The 20,888-nt window shown below is 45.2% G+C and overlaps 1 protein-coding gene across 20 annotated transcripts in view; it reads right to left on the reverse strand.

The window, feature by feature from the left end:
• The window catches only part of CAMTA1 (calmodulin binding transcription activator 1), a 975,525-nt gene that overhangs the window by 22,391 nt on the left and 932,246 nt on the right, over positions 1-20,888 (reverse strand). For 10 of the 20 annotated variants that reach the window (XM_033228530.1, XM_033228532.1, XM_033228537.1 and 7 more), the window contains 7 exons: positions 15,053-15,204; positions 10,474-10,670; positions 10,005-10,083; positions 9,452-9,767; positions 8,540-9,063; positions 1,978-2,165; positions 902-1,148 (listed from right to left, as the gene is read on the reverse strand). In XM_033228530.1, coding sequence (XP_033084421.1) covers positions 902-1,148; positions 1,978-2,165; positions 8,540-9,063; positions 9,452-9,767; positions 10,005-10,083; positions 10,474-10,670; positions 15,053-15,204 — 1,703 coding nt within the window. Of the gene's footprint in view, positions 1-901; positions 1,149-1,977; positions 2,166-8,539; positions 9,064-9,451; positions 9,768-10,004; positions 10,084-10,473; positions 10,671-15,052; positions 15,618-20,888 lie in introns of those variants that run through there. The other 10 variants (XM_033228543.1, XM_033228541.1, XM_033228540.1 and 7 more) reach the window with 2 other exon arrangements.

The following is a 20,888-nucleotide window of genomic DNA, read 5'->3' on the forward strand; positions in this document are numbered from 1 at the left end:
GGAATACTAAAGAGACATTGTACTTGGGACGGCAAGGTAGAATAGAAAAATCAAAGCCAGGTGCGGTGGTTCACGCCTGTAATCCCAGTACTTTGGGAGGCCAAGGCAGGCAGATCACTTGAGGTCAGGAGTTCGAGACCAGCCTGGTCAACACAGTGAAAACCTGTCTCAACTAAAAATACAAGAATTAGGTGGGTATGGCGGCACGTGCCAGTAATTCCAGCTACTTGGGAGGCTGAGGCAGGAGGATCACCTGCATTGGGAGGTGGAGGTGGCAGAGCGCGGAGATTGCACCACTGTACTTCTCTAGCCTGGGCAACGGAACGTGACTCCATTTAAAAAAAAAGAAGAAAAGAAAAATCAGCACTGTTCTGTGCCAGGAGAGCTCCATTCCTGCCCTGGCCTAACCATGGACGGGCCCTTGTCCCAGCCAGTTAATTCTCTATGCCTCAGATGCTTGAGAAGACCGTGCTTCTGAAACTCTTCTACGAAGGTGCTTCAGGAACTTTGTAAACATTTGATAAAAAGTTCATGTTTAACTGTTTAAAAACTGATTGTTAAAAGCAAATGATCTGGGAGATTGAGAAAGTTCTGGAAATGGGTAGCAGTGACGGTCGCACAGCAGTGAATATACTTAACGCCCCCACGTTGCACACTTTAAAATAGACAAAATCACAAACTTTATGCTCTGAATATTTTACAATAAAATATTTTTACAAAGCAGATACACACACAGATATGTTATACAGTGAATCTTAATAAATTGGAGACTTCCAAAAAAATTCTACACATTCAGAGGAAAAAAAGAAATGGTCAAGGTTTTCATTCGCACGATTCTGACTTTCCTCTGTCCTCCCTGATCTTAAGAATGTCACAAAATGAAGGTTCTGTTCTAGTTTACCTTGTATTTCCGGAAAGCTGTCTGGACAAGCCTGGCAGCCTCATAGAGTTCTCTCTGTTCATGATCAGACAGAGTGAGCTGAGCAAATTCATTCTCTACCTTCTCACTGGTAGATGCACTCAGGAATTCTGACCAATCCGCAGCAGAGGGAAGGTTAGGTTTCTCAAAAGCGATTTCACTGACGGGAGAGCCAACAGGGCTCAAGCTGGTATTAGAAGAAGGGGTTAGAGGGTCGTTATATGCACTTCTGAAACAAGAGGAGAAAAAGGAGACATAGATTAATGATTGATTTGCACAATCCATTAGATGTTAATGAATGAACCAAGATGGTATCTGCCAGAAGCCACCGTAGGCAATTAGGAACATGCCTCCACTCAGTTAGGCAAGTTGCTAAATATACCCAGTGTACTTCGATTGAGTAAGTTCATACCCAACACCTATCATGACTTTGGTGCTATGCTAAATACTAAAACCTAGTAGCAGTATACTCTACTGCCCTTAGAAAACTTCAACTGAATTAGGGGAAACATTATGCTACATTATCTTTGTGTGTGTGTGTTTTTTTTTTTTTTTTTAAGACAGAATCTTGCTGTGTTGCCCAGGATAGAGTGCAGTGGTGCCATCTCAGCTCACTGTAACCTCCGCCTCTTGGGTTCAAGCGATTCTCCTGCCTCAGCCTCCCAAGTAGCTGGGATTAGGTGCCTTCCACCACTCCCGGCTTAATTTTTTATTTTTAGTAGAGATTCAGTTTCACCATGTTGGCCAGGCTGGGCTCAAACTCCTGACCTCAGGTGATCCACCCGTCTCAGCCTCCCAAAGTGCTGGGATTACCGGCGTGAGCCACTGCACCCAGCTTAACATGATCTCTTATACTCTGATAGCAGTAAAAAAAATAATGGGAGAGGCAGGAATAGGAGCTGGGCCTTTAAAGTGGCAACAGAACTTGTCCTCATGCTTCCTTCCTTCCTTGGTATGGTCTGCTATGACACGGCATTCATCAAATACAATCAGCCTCCCCTGCCTCCAGTTAGATCCGGGAATCTAACTTGCGTAGTGATCCCGGTAACTTTACTCACCGGATCTGGGCAGCACTGGGCAGGCAGTCAGCATCCGCTAGGTAACTGGCCAGCCAGCTCATTGTACTGCTAATGGTGGCAGGGTCTGTTCTTTCCAATCCTGAGGACTCCATGGGCACAAAATTCTCCTGCTTGATTCGGTCAGGTGTAGCTTCAATAATGTGTTCTGCCAAGGTCATCATGTTCACCTGAAGTCAGAAGTTCACAGAACACACAGGTTAGAAAGGAGCCTTAAAAGTTATCCAGGTCTACCTCCCCTGCCTCACCTTGGAGAGAAAAAAATAATAAGGCAGGAGGGCAGACTTCCACCTCAATCCAATGCAAATATCATTTTAAGGTTATAACATAATACACCGAAATATGCTGAGATCCTGAGACCTGATTATCTCCAAGTCATAGTCTGGCCCCAGACCTTTAGCCCAGTCTTGGAGAACTTGTGGCTTATACGTACTCCCTACTCTCAGAGTCAACCAATTAATGACACTGGGCAGTTCTAGAGTAACTTGTAATATTAATGAGGTGTCACTATTAGTTATATAACCAATATCTAACCACCCCCTTTTGCTCGGCCTAGAGAACCCTAGTTTAGACTGGGAATAGTGGCTCACGCCTGTAATCCCAGCAGCTTGGGAGGCTGAGACGGGTGGATCACTTGAGGTCAGCAGTTCCAGACCATCCTGGCCAACGTGGTGAAACCCCGTCTCTACTAAAAATACAAAAATTAGCCAGGCATGATGGCGCATGCCTGTAATCCCAGCTACAGAGGCAGGAGAATCGCTTAAACCTGGGAGGAGGAAGTTGCAGCGAACTGAGATCGCACCACTGCACTCTAGCCTGGGCGACAGCACGAGACTCCAACTCAAAAAAAAAAAAAAAGAAAAGAAAAAAGAATCCTCAAAGCTGGTCTGGATTAAGATATTCTTTATGCGAATCAGAGATGTGAAGTGATTCTGAAAAATGTCCTTGCATACCTCTTAGAAGTGGTAACTGAAACACAGCACTTTGGGTTAAGTGAACTGAAAATGTTCTCAGTGGAACTATACAAGGTGACAAAACGCTTCTCCTGCAACATGAAGGAGCCTCAGAAACATCCTGCTAAGTAGAGAAAGCCACAGTAGACTGCATGGTGTGTGACTCCACTTATATGAAACGTCTAGAAAAAGCAAACCTCTGGGGATAGAATCAGATCAGTGGTTGCCTAAGGCTGGGCAGAGATGGACTGCAGATGGGCAGAGGGCACTCTGGAGTGACTTGGAAGTCTTCTAGAAAGGGACTGTGGCGATGGTTGCACAGCTGTGTGTATTTACTAGAAGCCATCCCCTGTGCACTTCAAATGGGTAAATTTTATCATATGTAAATTATACCTCAATAAAGCTGTTAAAAATGCTTCTTGTGGACAATGTTATAAATTTTCATCAAAGAACAAGAATTAGTTTTTGTAATAAGAATAAAAATTAAAAATTTAAGAAAAATATATTAGGCCAGGTATGATAGCTCATGCCTGTAATCTCAGCACTTTGGGAGGCTGAGGAGGGCGGACTGCCTGAGCTCAGGAGTTCAAGCCCAGGCTGGGCAACATGGCAAAACCCTGTCTCTACCTCTACCCAAAATAACCCCCAAAATTAGCCAGACATGGTGGTGCAGGCCTAGTGCTTTCTTACAGTATCTGTAATCCCAGATACTAGAGAGGCTGAGGCAGGAGAATTGCTTGAACCCAGGAGATGGATGTTGCAGTGAGCCAAGATGGCACCACTGCACTCCAGCCTGGGTGACATAGCAAGACTCTGTCTCAAAAAAAAAAAAAAAATTGTAGCTTTCTTTCACCTTCACTATTGGCCCTCTTGATTTGTGACTCAAACAGTAGGATGTAAATCTTGCCTTTATTCTCTTTCCATGAAAGTATTCAATATATATTTAATATATTTAAAAAGCAAGGTGGAATTTCTGAAGCCTAAAAGGTTGTCACTCTACAATCACTTTCCTAAATCCTCCATTTTATAAACATGTAACAACGTAAAAACATCTTAAGTAACATTCTCAGCAGCTGGACCTGAAAAGTCACGTCACTCATTTCTAAATTTCACGGGTTGTGCTCAGAGAAGACAGCTTTTAAATGGGTAGCTTTGGATTTTTATTCAAATTTTCTTCATGTCCTAGTATATGAGCAGTTTTCATAAATGTGTCTTGGATATCTGAAAAGAACAATTATATACGTAATTGCTATGTGTATTAACTACATATAGGCATATAGTTATATATACATCATATATTAAATCTATCATATATTAAATACATATGAAATCAAGCCTTCTGATTTTGTTGTTCAACTTGTTCATATGCTTTTCATATCTACTTGATCTGAAAAAATTCTGAGTTAGTTGTTAGTAGCACACTATGACTGTGGGTCCACATTTCTTTGTATTTACTAGTATTTGCTGTAATGTCTCAAGGTTATGGTGCTAGGTATACAATAGTTTGCAACTGTCATATCTTCTTCATAAACTATATATATATAAAATTTGCTTTGAATTGTACTTTTCATCTTTTTTCTTTTTATACTCATTTATCTATTATAGCTCTATCATTTCATTTTCATTGTTTCTCTTTCATTTCATTTTGGTTGTATTTCTTACAAGTAGCATATATCTTGCTTTTATAAAAAAAAAAAAAAAAAAAAAAAACCGAGGCCAGGCGCGGTGGCTCACGCCTGTAATGCCAGCACTTTGGGAGGCCGAGGTGAGCAGATCATGAGGTCAGGAGATTGAGACCGTCCTGGATAACACAGCGAAACCCCCATCTCTACTAAAAATACAAAAAATTAGCCGGGCGTGGTGGCGGGCACCTGTAGTCCCAGCTACTCGGGAGGCTGAGGCAGGGGAATGGCGTGAACCCGGGAAGTGGAGGTTGCAGTAAGCAGAGATGGCGCCCCTGCACTCTAACTTGGGCGACAGAACGAGACTTCGTCTCAAAAAACAAAACAAATCAAAATAAAAACAAAAAACCAAATCCAAAAATCTGCCCTTTAATAGGATTATCACTTCCTAGAGTGTGAATGAATCCTGTGTGAAAAGGTTCCCGTTTCCTGTGATTTCTATAGTTACGTTTTCCTTTGTTACCATCCCTGAACTTTTTCCAAATGGGCCAAATTTTTCTTTTTTCCCCTTCAATGACTTAGAAATTCTGTAGCCTGTTTTTTTTCTGTTTGTTTGTTTTCTTTCTGAGATGGAGTCTTGCTGTGTCACCCAGGCAGGCAGTAGCGTGATCTCGGCTCGCTACGACCTCCACCACCAGGTTCAAGCAATTCTTGTGCCTCAGCCTCCCGAGTAGCTGGGATTACATGCACCCACCACCATGCCTGGCTAATTTTTGTATTTTTAGTAGAGACAGAGTTTCACCATGTTAGCCAGACTGGTCTCGAACTCCTGAACTCAGGTGATCCTCCCGCCTTGGCCTCTCAAAATGCTAAGAATACAGGCATGAGCCACCACGCCTGTCCTTCTGTAGCCCGTTTTTTTTTTTTTTTGAGACGGAGTCTCGCTCTGATCGCCCAGGCTGGAGTGCAGTGGCCGGATCTCAGCTCACTGCAAGCTCCGCCTCCTGGGTTTACGCCATCCTCCTGCCTCAGCCTCCCGAGTAGCCGGGACTACAGGCGCCCGCCACCTCGCCCAGCAATTTTTTTTTTTTTTTTGTATTTTTTAGTAGAGACGGGGTTTCACCGTATTAGCCAGGATGGTCTCGATCTCCTGACCTCGTGATCCGCCCATCTCGGCCTCCCAAAGTGCTGGGATTACAGGCTTGAGCCACCGCGCCCCGCCTGTAGCCCGTTTTTATGCTACCTACTAACTTGACATTTCTAACTAGCATATTTCAGCCTATCCAGTGCACATCTATCTATATCACGAGTGGAACAAAATCTATTACTGTCTCTGAACCAGAGAGCTTTCATACACTTTTACTCTCTTCATTTCTCTACCTTCCCTGGTTTGGTTAAAATAATTTAGAATTTTAGTTCTAGGAGACTGTTTAAACATTATTCCTCTTCTATTTAAAGAGTCTCTTCCTCACAACTGCCTCTCACATACAGCCACACTATCAATAATTGCTCAGTTTTCCTGGTTTGATTGTTCACTCCTCTATGAACGGTTTTTGCCATTTTCAAAAATTATTTCATTGTTTTTAAGTGTTATCTTCTCACGTGGCTAAAAAACTTTCTTTAGACTGCCGCTTTTTCCACAGACGCACGCTCTTAATTTGGCAAGATGTTATTCTCTTACAGATCTGTGAAAATAGGAAGTAGATTTTTTAAAGGTTATTTTCTATTTCCTGCATGAACTCTGTTTCAGCGAAGACCACTTTCTAAAAAGCTGCGCTATCCAATGGCTATTTAAACTTAAATAAAATTAGAAACCCAGTTCCTGAGTTGCACTGGCTATATTTCATACATATGCCCTTTACAATGGCTAGATGACAGCTATGCTGATGGAGTGCCTGATTCCGCATGTGGCACCGAATGTCTCCCACGGTGGGCGGCATGGATAGAGGGCACGTCCACCACTGTGGGAAGGTCCTAGATATTCATATTTATAATATAGTTCTAGATTGCTCAGTTTTGGTGTCTGGCGTGGGTTCCATCAGGAATTGTGTAAAACAGGATTTGGCAAACGATGGCAGGCTGAATCCAGCCAGCTGCCTGTTTGTGTAAATAAAGTTTTACTAGGAGACAGTCACCCTCCTCCATTTAATGCTAAGGCTGTTTTGGTGCTGTTAGGGCCCATTAAGTAGCTAGGACAAAGTCTGTAAGGCCTATAGAGCCTCAAAATATTCACTACTTGGCTCTTTATAGAAGAAATGTACCAGCCTCTTGTCTAAAACATTGTTTGATTTTTCTGAGCAGTCCTCCCCACGACTGCAGTGGTTGGTAGGTGATATGGTTTGGCTGTGTCTCCACCCAAATCTCATCTTCAACTGTAGCTCCCATAATTCCCCTGTGTTGTGGGAGGGACCCAGGGGGAGATAACCGAATACTGTTCTCGTGGTAGTGAAGAAGTCTGTCGAGAGCCGATGGTTTTCTTTTTTTTTTTTTTTTGAGACGGAGTCTTGCTCTGTCGCCCAGGCTGGAGTGCAGTGGCCGGATCTCAGCTCACTGCAAGCTCCGCCTCCCGGGTTTACGCCATTCTCCTGCCTCAGCCTCCGGAGTAGCTGGGACTACAGGCGCCCGCCACCTCGCCCGGCTAGTTTTTGTATTTTTAGTAGAGATGGGGTTTCACCCTGTTAGCCAGGATGGTCTCAATCTCCTGACCTCGTGATCCGCCCGTCTCGGCCTCCCAAAGTGCTGGGATTACAGGCTTGAGCCACCGCGCCCGGCGAGAGCTGATGGTTTTCTAAGGGGTTTCCGCTTTCGCTCGGCTCTCATTCTCTCTTGCCTGCCACCATATAAGATGCGACTTTCGCCTTCTGCTACGATTGTGAGGCCTCCCCAGCCACGTGGAACTGTGAGTCCATTAAACCTCTTTTTCTTTATAAATTCCCCAGTCTGGAGTATGTCCTTAGCAGCCGCGTGAGAACGGACTGATACAGTAGGTCAGAAGTGGTGCCCCCAACAACTCCCCAGAAATGGGAACACATTGGTGAGCATGCAAGCTTCTTTCTCATCCTCTGCAAACAGCAGAGGGCTGGCAAGAAGGGGCCCCTGGGATGCAACGAGCAGGAATGGCTCAGAAATCAGGCCTCTCCCAAGACGTGCTGACCAGGACATGTGATCTCCTCCACACACCTCCCTCTCCTTCTATCACTTCTACAGGCACGGGTGCCCTGTTGAATTCTGAGTCTTTTTTTCCCTTTTACATTTGTTTCAGGTTGCATCAATGTGAGGCTGGAAAGAGAGGAAGTCAAACATGTTTTTAGGCTGCCCTTATGGTCCTCCCCTATATATTTTAATAGATGGAATTTGCTTATTAGGCTAATGTCAAGTTTATTTCAGTACATATTCTCTTAGTCCGTAACAACTTTAAGGTCCTAAAAGGATTCTGGAATTGCTAGATTTATTATAAGGGCAGTCAGTTATCAGCTTTAGGAATATTTCACCGCCCTCCTGAGAGCCTCACGCCATATATGCCCTTTACAATGGCTAGATGATAGCTATGCCGGTCAAGGTCACTCAGATAATTCAAAATCTATCCATGGGCTTCCAGTGCTAGCTATTTTAGGGCCTTGACTATATTCTAACTAGTACTTAAAACAGTGAAATCAATCAACCTAAATGCAAGGAGGAAGCAGATGACGTACTGTAGGGTCCTGAGTGAGTTCTGAGGAGTTGGTACAAGGAGGGAAGGCTTTGCTGAGACCAGGGTCACTGGCATTCAGGCCCTATCCCCAGTGCCCGATTCACCAAATGAAAATGTGGCCCCAAGGAAAGAAGATACTCCAACGACGTTCTGCACAAGACCAGACTTCGAAGGCTTCGCGGGGGAGAAAACGATACAACCTTCGGAAACTGACCGTAAAGATCACAGCGACTGTAACGCCCCGGCCTCTGCGGGCTTACCCTGTCCCTGCTTTTTACCTGTATGTCATCCATGGGCTGGGCGCATTCTTCATTTTCTGCACTATCACGGTAGGACCCCAGCTCTGTATTCACCACCTCTCTGTGAGCCATCATCAGGACACTCACTGGTTCCCGTGGACGCACCTGCGAAGGTGCTGCCTCCTTTCCTACACTGGTCCCCTTCGGATTTCCAGTCACCTGTACTGTAGACACACCAATGTAAAGATCTTTGGAATTCCACTTTCCTACAGGCTGAGATCCAGAGGCTTGAAATGCTGCAGTCTCTGGAGCGGGAGGGGAGAGTTCCCGGCTGAAGTCCCTCACTCCTTCACTGGGACTGAGTGTCTCGGGGACAGACTGCTTAGAACTAGGGCTCTGCTTCCTGATATTTGGCTCTTCCAGACTCAGTGCAGTGGGAAGCAGCTTCTCCTGCCTTGTCTGGAAGTACTCAGGGTTCAATTTATGCTTTTTGGGAGCCGGATAATCTTTGTGGCTCTCACTGCTGTAGTAATTAGAGGGTTCAGAACGAGGTCTTCTCAGCTCTGAAAAGTACAGTAGAAAGGATAGTCAGGACAGGAGATACAACTAGGAATCCTAAAGATTCAACACTTTCTCTATGCCTGAGAGACACCAAGCGCAAAGCCGGAACTCAAGACCCGTCCCTAACGTTTCAATATCCCCAGGAGCATACATCAGATTCAGATCATCCTCCTCCAAAATTATGTATTTCTTGCATGAACATAGAACTTTTGCTACTTTCTTCTGTACTGGGGGAGGGGGCAGCACTAGGCATTCTTAAGGAAAAATCAGAAACATTAACAAAAACTCGGAAATGTTTGTGACTATCCTATGGACTTTGCTGAGGGCAGCTGCATGAAAGCAAACGGGATCTCTGTCAAGCTCTGAGATGTCATGATTCTGAATTCTTACCTGGGTTGGTGCTTGCAATAACAGTGACTCCCTTGGGTATTTCTGGAGAGCTGATGGCTTCGCTGTGCCACTGGGCCATCCAGCTCTCTGTGCTGGGCTCTTCGCTTGCAGGACAGTGGATTCTGGGGTTCTGTCCAAGCTGAGCCTGCTCATCTCTCTGCAGGTGCTCCAGACACTCTGCTAACTTCACATGACCCCGTGACCTGGCAATTCCCAAAGGCAGCCTTCCTAGAGAGTCAGGAATTGAGATGGCCCGACGGTCCCACTTGTACAACACGACGGCAGCTTCCAAGTGCCCTAGGGCACACGCCCACATCTAGAAGACAAGGAGACACAGCAAGTGTTCTCAATCAGAGGTCAAGACCAGACCTGACTTTTGCCATTGGTGCCAATTGACAAACTGGTCCTTGCTGGCAATCTCGGTGGGGCCACTGAAGATTCCCATAGTATCTCCAAAACATGCCATTGTCAGCAAGAGACAACAGTGGGAACCAGGCACATCCGATGCCAGGCTGGAAGGATGGCGAGGGGGCTACGTGAATCCATTCCTTACCAGAGGGGTACAGGAGAAGTGATCCACATTCAAAGGGTCAACTTCCAGTTCCAGGTCAATGCTATCCGCGTGCTTTGTACTATAAGGGAGAGCACCAGAAATTATCACATTATTCATCACCGTTAAAAGGAAACACCACAGTGTTATAAAACCCCACCAAGATGAAACCCAACTGGGCATATAACATCCCCATGGTGAAGAAACAGAGTCCCAGGGCAGCGTGGACACTCCATTTGGCTAGGAGTTCAAAGAAAATAACAAATCCAACATTTAATTATTATCTTACTGGGTATTTCTTGGGAACAAGTTCATAAAACTCCCTTGGAAACTGTCCTAGGACAAAGCCCTTTGCTCGCCGGCTATAAAGCGGACCGAACGGGGAGATTTCTTCTGCGGGTGGCAGTGCTCAGGAAGAATGTGAGCGAGGACGCGTGAGGCTGACCCCCAGCCAGCTGCACCACAGCCTTACCGCCATTTGATGAGGGTCTGGATTAGGGTGGCATAGCCCTGGGCAGCGGCCAGGTGGAGGAGGGTCATTCCGCGGAACGTCTTGGAGTGGATCAAGTGCTTGGACTTCGCCCAGCAGGCTCGGCTCATCATCTTCTCGCATACCACGACCACACGGCTCTCAAAGCAGCTCCCCAAGGCCCCGGTCCCAGAAGCACACTGTCACGGAAGAGCGCACGTTACGACCTCAGGACTAAAGGCCTTCCACCCCATCAGCGCTTTGATGTAGGGCAAACAAATGCTTTACGATGAGAAACTCACAACGGAAAACGGAAAACACTGAAAATAAAGAAACTGGCTGGGCATGCTGGCTCATGCCTGAAATCCCAGCACTTTGGGAGGCTGAGGTGGGCAGATCACTTGCAGTCAGGAGTTCAAGACCAGCCTGGCCAACCCTAACCCGAACCCCGTCTCTACTAAAAATACAAAAATTAGCCAGGTGTGGTGGTGGGCACCTGTAATCCCATCTACTCAGAGGTTGAGGCATGAGAATCACTTAAACTGAGGAGGCGGAGGTTGCAGTGAGCCAAGATTGCGCCACTGCACTCCAGCCTGGGCGAAACTGTGTCTCAAAGTAAAAAACAAAACAAACAAAAATTAGCTGGGTGTGGTGGTGTGCACCTGTAGTCCCAGCTACTCGGGAGGCTGAGGTGGGAAGATTGCCTGAGCCTGGGGAGTTCAAGGCTACAGTGAGCTGTGATCGCACCACTGCATTCCAGCCTGGGTGACAGAGCGAGACCTTGTCTCAAAAAATGACAACAACAACAAAAAAACCCAAACCCCAAGAACCGTCCATGAAATTGAGACTAGAATGTGCTTAGCTTCAGCTCAGTAGCACCTCTCTGAAGTTCACAACTCGAAAGACACAAGTCTATCTATTACGGCTGACACTCTGATTAGGAACTTTATGCCGATTCATCTTGGGGAAAGCGTACATAGCCTTAGAAAAAAAAAGTCGCTCGGCTCTAGCCTTCCTGTAGACAGTAAACTGTTATGAGACAGTGGAGCAGAATAGCCTTCCTAATGTTTGCACTGGCGGGTATAGTGGCTCTTTCACTCTCTCGCTTCTTTTTTTTTTTTTTTTTTTTTTTTGAGACAGAGTCTCACTCTGTCACCCAGGCTGGAGTGCAGTGGCAAGATCTTGGCTCACTCCAACCTCTACCTCCTAGGTTCAAGCGATTTCTAACTAATTTTTGTATTTTTAGTGGAGACAGGTCTCACCATGTTGGCCAGGCTGGTCTCGAACTCCTGACCTCAAGTTATCTGCTCGCCTCAGCCTCCCAAAGTGCTAGGTTTACAGGCATGAGCCACCGCGCCCAGCCTCTTGCTTCTTCTGAAGGAGAATTAGATCACTTAGATGTGGATTGTTTTTTCCTTAAAGAAATGACTAAAAGTATCTAATAATAATCCAGTCCTTTGTATAAAGTAAAAAGGATACTGAGGAGAGCATTTAGAGATCTTGAAATTTAAGCATTATTAATAACAATAAGGGCTATAGGAAAGAGAAATTTACTAATTTTAACCACATGGGTTACTTCCTATGACTCAGTTGTAACGGAAGAAAAATAAAATCAAAGTTAGTAAACTTCAACAGCTTATCTGAGTCTCTGTGACAGCAGTTTTATGTTTAACACTTCCCCAAATAAATGGCACTTCTAGGCTAATTTGTATCTCTGGTGTTATTTAAAAAGTACTATTTTTTTTTCTGGCAATATACTCCATAAACTTTACTTACTACAGAAATCCTATGCCTCCTCGCGGATTTTTATTTTTAAATGTGGAAAAAATGCCTCCCAAAATAAAAAAGGCACATGATGGGATTGTTACGTCGGCCCCATCAGAGCTGTAAAAACACCTACAGGAGCAGAGTTAGGCGAACCCAACATGCCACAAACTGACCTTGACTCAAAAGGCCAAGGCACAGCCATTTCACACACACCAGACACGAACGAAAGGAAATTTTTTATTTTGTATTAAACAAAAACAGCCATGTCTCTATCCTGCATGGCAAACACAGACATTTACTGAAGGCAACTGAAACTGATGAAAAGATATTCAATAGTGGCTAACAAGGGATGAGATTCTAGGCCAGTTGCGTGGTGGCTGAACTTTAAAATGACATTACATACTATTCCTTTTTTTTTTTTTTGAGACAGAGTCTCGCTCTGTCCCCCAGGCTGGAGTGCAGTGGCCGGATCTCAGCTCACTGCAAGCTCTGCCTCCCAGGTTTACGCCATTCTTCTGCCTCAGTCTACCAAGTAGCTGGGACTACAGGCACCCACCACCTTGCCCGGCTAGTTTTTTGTATTTTTTAGTAGAGACAGGGTTTCACCGTGTTAGCCAGGATGGTCTCGATCTCCTGACCTCGTGATCCGCCCGTCTCGGCCTCCCAAAGTGCTGGGATTACAGGCTTGAGCCACCGCACCTGGCCACATACCATTCCTTTTATGCCACTTTTGTTGGTGAAAGAAAAAGCATTTTAAGGAGATCTCTTATGTGAGCCATGAGGTAAATTAATGATTACGTTTTTTATAAAACTTAGTACTATCAGCCAGGCGCAGTGGCTCATGCCTGTAATCCCAGCACTTTGGGAGGACAAGGTGGGCAGATCACCTGAGGTCAGGAGTTCAAGATCAGCCTGACCAACATGGAGAAACCCCATCTCTACTAAAAATACAAAATTAGCTGGGCATGGTGGCACACGCCTGTAATCCCAGCTACTAGGGAGGCTGAGGCAGGAGAATCACTTGAACCTGGGAGGCAGAGGTTACAGCGAGCCGAGATTGTGCCATTGCACTCCTGCCTGGGCAACAAGAGCAAAACTCTGTCTCAACAACAATAAACAACAACAACAACAACAAAATCTAGTACTATCAAGTGAAAAAGAAGCCTATCTTAGGCTGGGTGTGTGGCTCACGCCTGCAATCCCAGCACTTTGGGAGGCCGAGGTGGGTGGATCACCTGAGGTCAGGAGTTTGAGACCAGCCTGGCCAACATGATGAAACCCCATCTCTACTCAAAAGACAAAATGAGCTGGGCGTAGTGGCACACGCCTGTAATCCCAGCTACTAGGGAGGCTGAGGCAGGAGAGTCACTTGAACCTGGGAGGTGGAGGTCGCGGTGAGCCATGATTGTGTCACTGCACTGCAGCCTGGGCGACAGAGTAAGACTCCATGTCAAAAAGGAAAAAAAGAAGCCTATCTTAGCCTTAATAATATTTTACTGTTTGCCAAGTCATTTCTTTCCTGCTGATTTCTGAAGACGGGGGAGCAATATGAAAATGTGAGGAGGAAAGAGGCTAGCTTTTTGGGTGTGACATATGATGCTATTTTAACCTATCATTATTTGAAATGTTACTAATACTTGATATTTATGAGGTTCATAAAACCAAAAATATTCACCTAAAAACTTAACTGTGTAAAGGAAATTATAATTTGTCTTGAAGAGAAAGAGGGGTCGTTATTTGAGGTTTTTTTTTGCAAAGACTGAGTAGTGGAAATAAAAAATACCATCAGCTCCTTTAAATTTATCTTAGGGTTCCCTGAGAAATAATTTCTCCCTGGGAGACTTCCCCAAAATGAACTTCCTAAATGAAATGTATATAAAACCTTCAAGACCAATGGGACTCTGAAACAATATTTGGTAATTGACCTGTATTTGGCAATATCATACATTCTTCATGGAACTTACAGAAAGTCTGTGAAAGATGCTGTAATGTATAATGTCATTCTACACTGAATCATTACATAAACACTTTCTTTGGGCTCTTTTCATATTGACCTTGAGTTTATAAAAGGCTTATATGAATTACTGAATTCAATTATGTTTTAGAGCTATACTTAAGATAGGGATAAAATACAGAATAGAAAGTAGGAAGATTCTAAGGTAATTCTGAACCTTAGCAGAATCTGAGTCACCATCTGGCCTTTTTTTTCTTTTTTTTTTTTTTTGAGATAGGGTCTTATTCTATTGACCAGGTTGGAGTGCAGTGGAGTGATCATGGCTCACTGCAGCCTCAACTCCCAGGCTCAAGTGATCCTCCCACTTCAGCCTCCTGAATAGCTGGGACCACAGGGATGTACCACCACGCCTAACTTTTAAATTTTTTTTTAGAGAGACAGGGTCTCAGTATGTTGCCCAGGCTGGTCTTGAACTCCGGGCTCAAGCAATCCTCCCGTCTTGGCCTCCTAAAGTGCTAGGATTATAGGCGTGCACCACCACGCCCAGCTAATATCTATTTTCCAATTGGTTGCCCTTAACTCCCACTGCCCTGTAATTCAGTAGTGAATTCTGAGATGAACAGATATAACTTAAGGATTAGGTGGGTAAACAACTGAGAAGCTCCGCATTCCAAGGCTTCTTCCATACTGCACAGATTGTAATGCTTAAAAGCACAGGTACTGTAAAGTACTCCCTCAGGCCTTCTGCCTGAATTCAGGGATAGCATCAGCAGCAGAGAAGAGGCCTGTGATGCATCCACTGCCTCGCCAATCCATAAACATGACGCGAAATGGGAGCTGAGCATCGGCGCCGCCTCCTACCTGTGCCTGGCTCCCTCCATTCCCGCTCCCGCTGCCGCCTCCACTGCTGCCGCCTCCGCTCGCCTGTTTGTGCTGCTGGGACCCCGTCATCTCAGCCATCCTCCTCTCCATCTGCTCCAGTCGTTCCAGGATGGACATCCTGAACTGGTTATCTAGGGCAGAGCAGGAGGAAGAGTAAGGTTGTGTTCTGGAAGAAAAGCAGTCAACATGTGGCCTTGCCCGCCTTGCGAGACCAGCATCCAAATGCTGTTCGTAACTTCACCAAAACAGAGAGGTCTCTGCAGGCCAGAGTTCCCCAGCACGATCATGAGTCTGTCACCTCACACAGGATGGTGGCATCTTCAGCAGCCCAAAGTTCTTGGATAAAGGACCAGAAAACATCTTTTTGTCAGAGATCAAAAAGAGGTTCAGGTTCCTGCCCCCCAGTTTCTTTGTCAAATTCCCCAATGGAAACCCTGACATGAGATCTGGTAGAGAGCCCTCTAGAGCGAGCAAAATAAATAAATACAATTTAAATTAAACTAGTAGAAGAAAGCAATCATGGCAAGAAAGGAAGGTATGTTAGACCAAATTAAAAAAAAAAAAAGGTAGTATCTCTTTTACCAAAACACTGAGTTTTTACAAAAAAAATTTTTTTTTAATTTTATTTCCTGACCCAGGCTCTAGCTTTTATAATTTACTTCAGGAATAGCATTATTCAGTGCCTGAGAATGTTACACCCCTTTTTGTTTTGAGACAGTCTCACGTGGTTGCCCAGACTAGAGTGCAGTGGTGTGATCTAGGCTTACCCGCAACTTCCACTTCCCAGGCTCATGCCATCCTCCCACCTCAGCCTCCCAAGCAGATGGAACCACAGGTGTGCACCACCATGCCCAGCTAATTTTTGTTTTAGCCCTTTTTTTTTCTTTAGAGATGGAGTTTCACCATGTTGCCCAGGCGGTCTCAAACTCCTGGGCTCAAGGAATCAAAGTGCCGGGAGTGCAGGCATGAACCACCATATCCAGCCACATTTGATGTCTTTTTTTTTTTGAGACAGAGTCTCCTGGTGCCGCCCAGGCTGGAGTGCCAGTGGCGCAATCTCAGCTCACTGCAAGCCTCAGCCTCCCAAGTAGCTGGGATGACAGACGCCTGCCACCACACCTGGCTAATTTTAGTATTTTTAGTAGAGACGGGGTTTCACTATGTTGGCCAGACTGGTCTTGAACTCCTGATCTCGGGATCTGCCCGACTTGGCCTCCCAAACTGCTGGGATTACAGGCGTGAGCCACTGCGCCCAGCCCCACATTTCTTTTAACACGTGTCTCATCAGAGACAAACATAAATAGGTACTTCAACTTCTACATCAGAGAAACAACAGGAATTACTGTTGGAGCTAGGATTGAAACTCAAAGAGAAAACATGTTGTGATTCTGTACCACTTTACCAAGATTAGAACACATCTCTCCACATTCCTGCATTTACACACACGTGTGTGTGCACACACAAGCATACACGTTAGATGTACATGTATATATGTACATGTACATGTACATATCCATGTACATAAGGAGTTAAATCGATGTGAAAATCGATCTGCCCATACTCGCTTCATATATATATAATATATACATTATATATGTCATAATATAACATATCATATATAAAATATATGATCTATAATAATATATATGTTAAAATATATATAGAGAGAGAGAGAGACTTTTTTTGAGATGGAAGCTCACTCTGTTGCCTAGGCTGGAGTGCAGTGGCATGATCTCGGCTCACTGCAACCTCCGCCTCCTGGGTTCAAGCAATTATCCTAGCTCAGCCACCTGAGTAGCTGGGACTACAGGCACATGCCACCATGCCCAGGTACATTTTTTTGTATTTTTAGTAGAGACGGGGTTTCACCATGTTGGCCAGGCTGGTCGTGAACTCCTGACCTCAAGTAATCTGCCCGCCTCAGCCTCCCAAACTGCTGGGATTACAGGCGTGAGACCCGGCACCTGGCCACACTTCACAAATTTTAAGGAACACTGTGCCAGCTATTCAATAGCAAACAGGGGAGGTCTCTCCCTGCTCGAGCACAGGCAGACCTTGGTAAGTGAAGAAGGCAGCATAATGTGATAAGGAGGGATGGGGTGGGGACAGAGTTTAGACAAGTCAGGAAAGGTGACACTTCGAGTTTGATCAGTATGGTGAGAAGGAGCCAAACATGTCCAGAACTGGGGCCTGGTAATAGCACGTGCAAAGGCCCTGAGGCAGGGCATTCAGGGAGCAGAAGACTGCGTGGCTGGAGCACAGAGGTAGGGAGAGCAGGAGACGATAGAGCTAGAGGTGTGCAGAAGCCAGACAGTGAACGACTATGCAGAGCCCTGGCTCTGCCATATAATAGCTGTGTAGTTTTGAACTTAGAACAAAACCTTTGATGCCTCAGTTTCCTCACCCCTTAAATGGGGACAGTAGTTACATCTACCTCAGAGGACTGTTAATCCATGTAAGTGCTCAGAACACGATAAATCCTAGGTTAGCGTGCTTGCCATCACCATCATCTTTAGACAAATGAAGTCAATGTCTGTAGAAGCTGACTGAACAGCTGTGACCACATATTTCTCCTCCAACTGTTGAGAACATAACTATTTTCAAAATAAAGTCATCTGAATTATGCAAAGGGATAATCTGGAAAAGAAATATTTTATCACCACTCCTTACCATCCTGACTATAAATTCCAAGACTAGTGAGCAAAGCGTACGACGGTTCCATGCGAGAGAAAACAACAGGCACAGCTAGCACTCACAGAATGCTTCCTGCATGCCAGGCACCACTGTGTCACTGTGCAGATACTAACTCATTTACTCTTCACAACCATCACATGAGATAAGTATTGTTATTATCCTCCTTTTCCAGATGAGAAAACTGAGGCGCATGGAGATAAGCCATCTGTTTGGCCCCAGGGCTGGAAGTATAACCAGATATGCCAAGAAGAAGGAAGGGTGATGGGCAGAGAAGACACACAGGCATGAGGCAGTCTTACCAGAAGAAGACAATATTCTCACTCTCCAGAAAGCTTAGCTCTACTCAAAAGACAGTCAATACCCAGTCAGCAGTTCAGTCCTCACTTCAGATCAAACTGATTTTACTTTACTAAAACAAAACACAAAAGCAAGAGGAAGACTGCTTTTTAAGAATCTTGATATTATTTTCTGGCTGGGCACGGTGGCTCACGCCTGTAATCCCAGCACTTTCAGAGGCTGAGAGAGATCACCTGAGGTCACGAGTTCAAGACCAGCCTGGCCAACATGGTGAAGCCCAGTCTCTACTAAAAATACAAAAAAGTTAACCAAGTGTGGTGGTACATGCCTGTAGTCCCAGCTACTCAGGAGGCTGATGCAGGAAAATCGCTTCAACTCAGGAGGTGGAGGTTACAGTGAGCAGAGATGGCACCACTACACTCTAGCCTGGATGATAGAGAGAGACTCTGTCTCAATAAAAAAAAAAAAAAAGATTTCTCATATTATTTTCTAATAAACTACTTCCAGGAACAACAATGCAAGAAAGACACTTCCTCTTTTGAAGTGAAAAATAACGTCTTCCTTCCAATTGCACAACTATGGATGGACAGACACAGGCAAACTTGGAGGATCCCACCGCTAAGCGTCTCACTCAGTGGCAACTCCCTGCAGGGAAGTAACTGAATACACGCTGGGTGGGGTAACTTGCACACAGCCATTCTCATCCTGTGACCACCAGCAGAAAACACAAGATGATTACTGAGGTGGCGCTGGTGTCCTTACTCCAGATGCCATGCCTCTCCTTTAGAAACCTGAAATCTTGCAGATCACAGGTCTCTTCCATCTGAAGCCTAAGAAGTTGACTCTTCAGTTAGAGTCTAGTTCCAAGCAGCATGGCAGTTGCCCTATGTGGAATATTATAAACTCCCCTGCTTATTCCTAATGCTGCTAAGCCAGACGACCATTTGTCTCAGAACCTACTCGGGGATCCTCATGCATCCCATCGAAATGGCTTGACTGAATTTTAAACCTCCACAGCCACAGATCTGTGATTTCTTCTGCGAGTCTACAAATCTTGCATCTGACGAGCGAGTTTTCAGTATCCATTTGACTTGTTCCGGAGCACTCTGGAACCACTCTGCAACTGAGTGGCCAAGATCAATATCCCATGGCAGACAAAGGGGCAGAAAAGCACCAAACGCGCTCTCTGAGCTGTGGTCAGCCTGGAGTGAGCCTGCCTGCTGCCCGTGGAGGTGGCTTTGTGCTGCAGTGTGCTGCAGTGCGGTCTCCGCATCAGCTGTCCCCTGCCCATCCCCCTGTCAAGCACGGACACTGCAGAAACAGACCTTCCCTGACATCACTGAGTCAGGCCCTGCCCACGGCATCTCCTGGTCAACCGCTCCAACAGTCACAATGACACCGTGTGTGCCACAGAGGTGACCAGCTTTTGTTCCCCAGCTGCATTCCCTGTTGCTATGCCGTGAGTGCATGATATTAAGCTGCTCTGAGAAGCACTTCATGAAAATACTCAGAAGCAATTATGTGCCTCTTAACAAAATCATATCATGCATAACGGCATCTCTGAGTCTCTCAATTCCAAAGGGGAAGGGAGTGATAATTAAAATAAAAAACAATCTCAAATGCAAATGACTGAGCTGGCATCCCAGGGAGTGAGGTCTGCTGCACTCTGCTGCCCAACTTCAGACAGACTTTCTCCTCACATGTCCTTTCCTCTGCACAGGGCCAGGGCCCAGCTCTTGGGGTTGTAAGGCTTAGATGGATAAAATGATGGTCTTTACATCTCCATACTAGCAAGCCAAAAGCAACACCTTTATGCTTGTTTTGGTTTTATAGCTTTATCAGGATAATTAAAACACTGTGAAATATTTGGCAAATTGAGAGCTGTGCATTGCTTTAACTGTATACTGTGTGTGATAACGGGATACAGGCAATACAATTACTCAGAAGCAAAGAAGAATTTCTGATCATTAGAGTAAAAAAGTACATTTGAAGAATTCACTTATTCATGCACAAATATTCACTGGAGCACCTACTATGTACCAGGCAGTAGGGAGGACCTAGAACAGTAGTGAAAATATCCTTGTCCTCTTTTGTTGACCAACAAATAATTTATGCAGCTCAAACAAACCTGGAGTTTTAAATTAATAAAAGGCGGAGAAGGGGGAGTAGGCATAATGCATAGATTTAGGGGGCTGATGAGTTTGGTCCTAGTTCTCACCCATGATGCTTCAAAGACAACAGGGTCAGCTTTGAGGGCTTCCAAGTGGATGTCCTTAGGACAGCCCGAGTGGAGCAGCTGAACCCCTCCGTCGGGAGAAAATTCTGCACAGAAGAAAAGTTACAAGTGCAAGTTTCCATGGGCACATGAGGCTTAGAGGTGGCTCAAGGCCAGAGGAGGCTTCAGAGGTCCCAGCAAAGAAAGCCAGCTGCTCTAGCTCCACTTCCTGCCTGGTAGTTCCGAGATTTTTAGTTCTTATCCTGAAATATTAGGCTATATCCATGGCACCGGAAGAACAAGTTCCTGCTTCATCACAGAACAGACACTCTATTATTCGCTGCGGCGAGTGAACTCCGGGCAAGGGTACGGAAAACAGGTGCACAGAGATGTGTTTCTAGTAACACAAGTTGGCCTCCTGTTGAAGACATGAGGATGACAGACGCATAATCCAGAGACAGACACGACCATCCTAAGCATTTTACCCAAGAAAATAAACATTTACATAATATTTCTACACATACATGCTTTGGTAAAAAACAGTATAAGGAGCCACCTACTTAGACCCTTCTAGGTATCAAGACAAACTTCACAAAAGTTAGTTGCAAT

This window comes from Trachypithecus francoisi, unplaced genomic scaffold, assembly GCF_009764315.1.
Source record: "Trachypithecus francoisi isolate TF-2019V2 unplaced genomic scaffold, Tfra_2.0 Lachesis_group12, whole genome shotgun sequence".
In the NCBI taxonomy this organism is placed as follows: Eukaryota; Metazoa; Chordata; class Mammalia; order Primates; family Cercopithecidae; genus Trachypithecus; species Trachypithecus francoisi.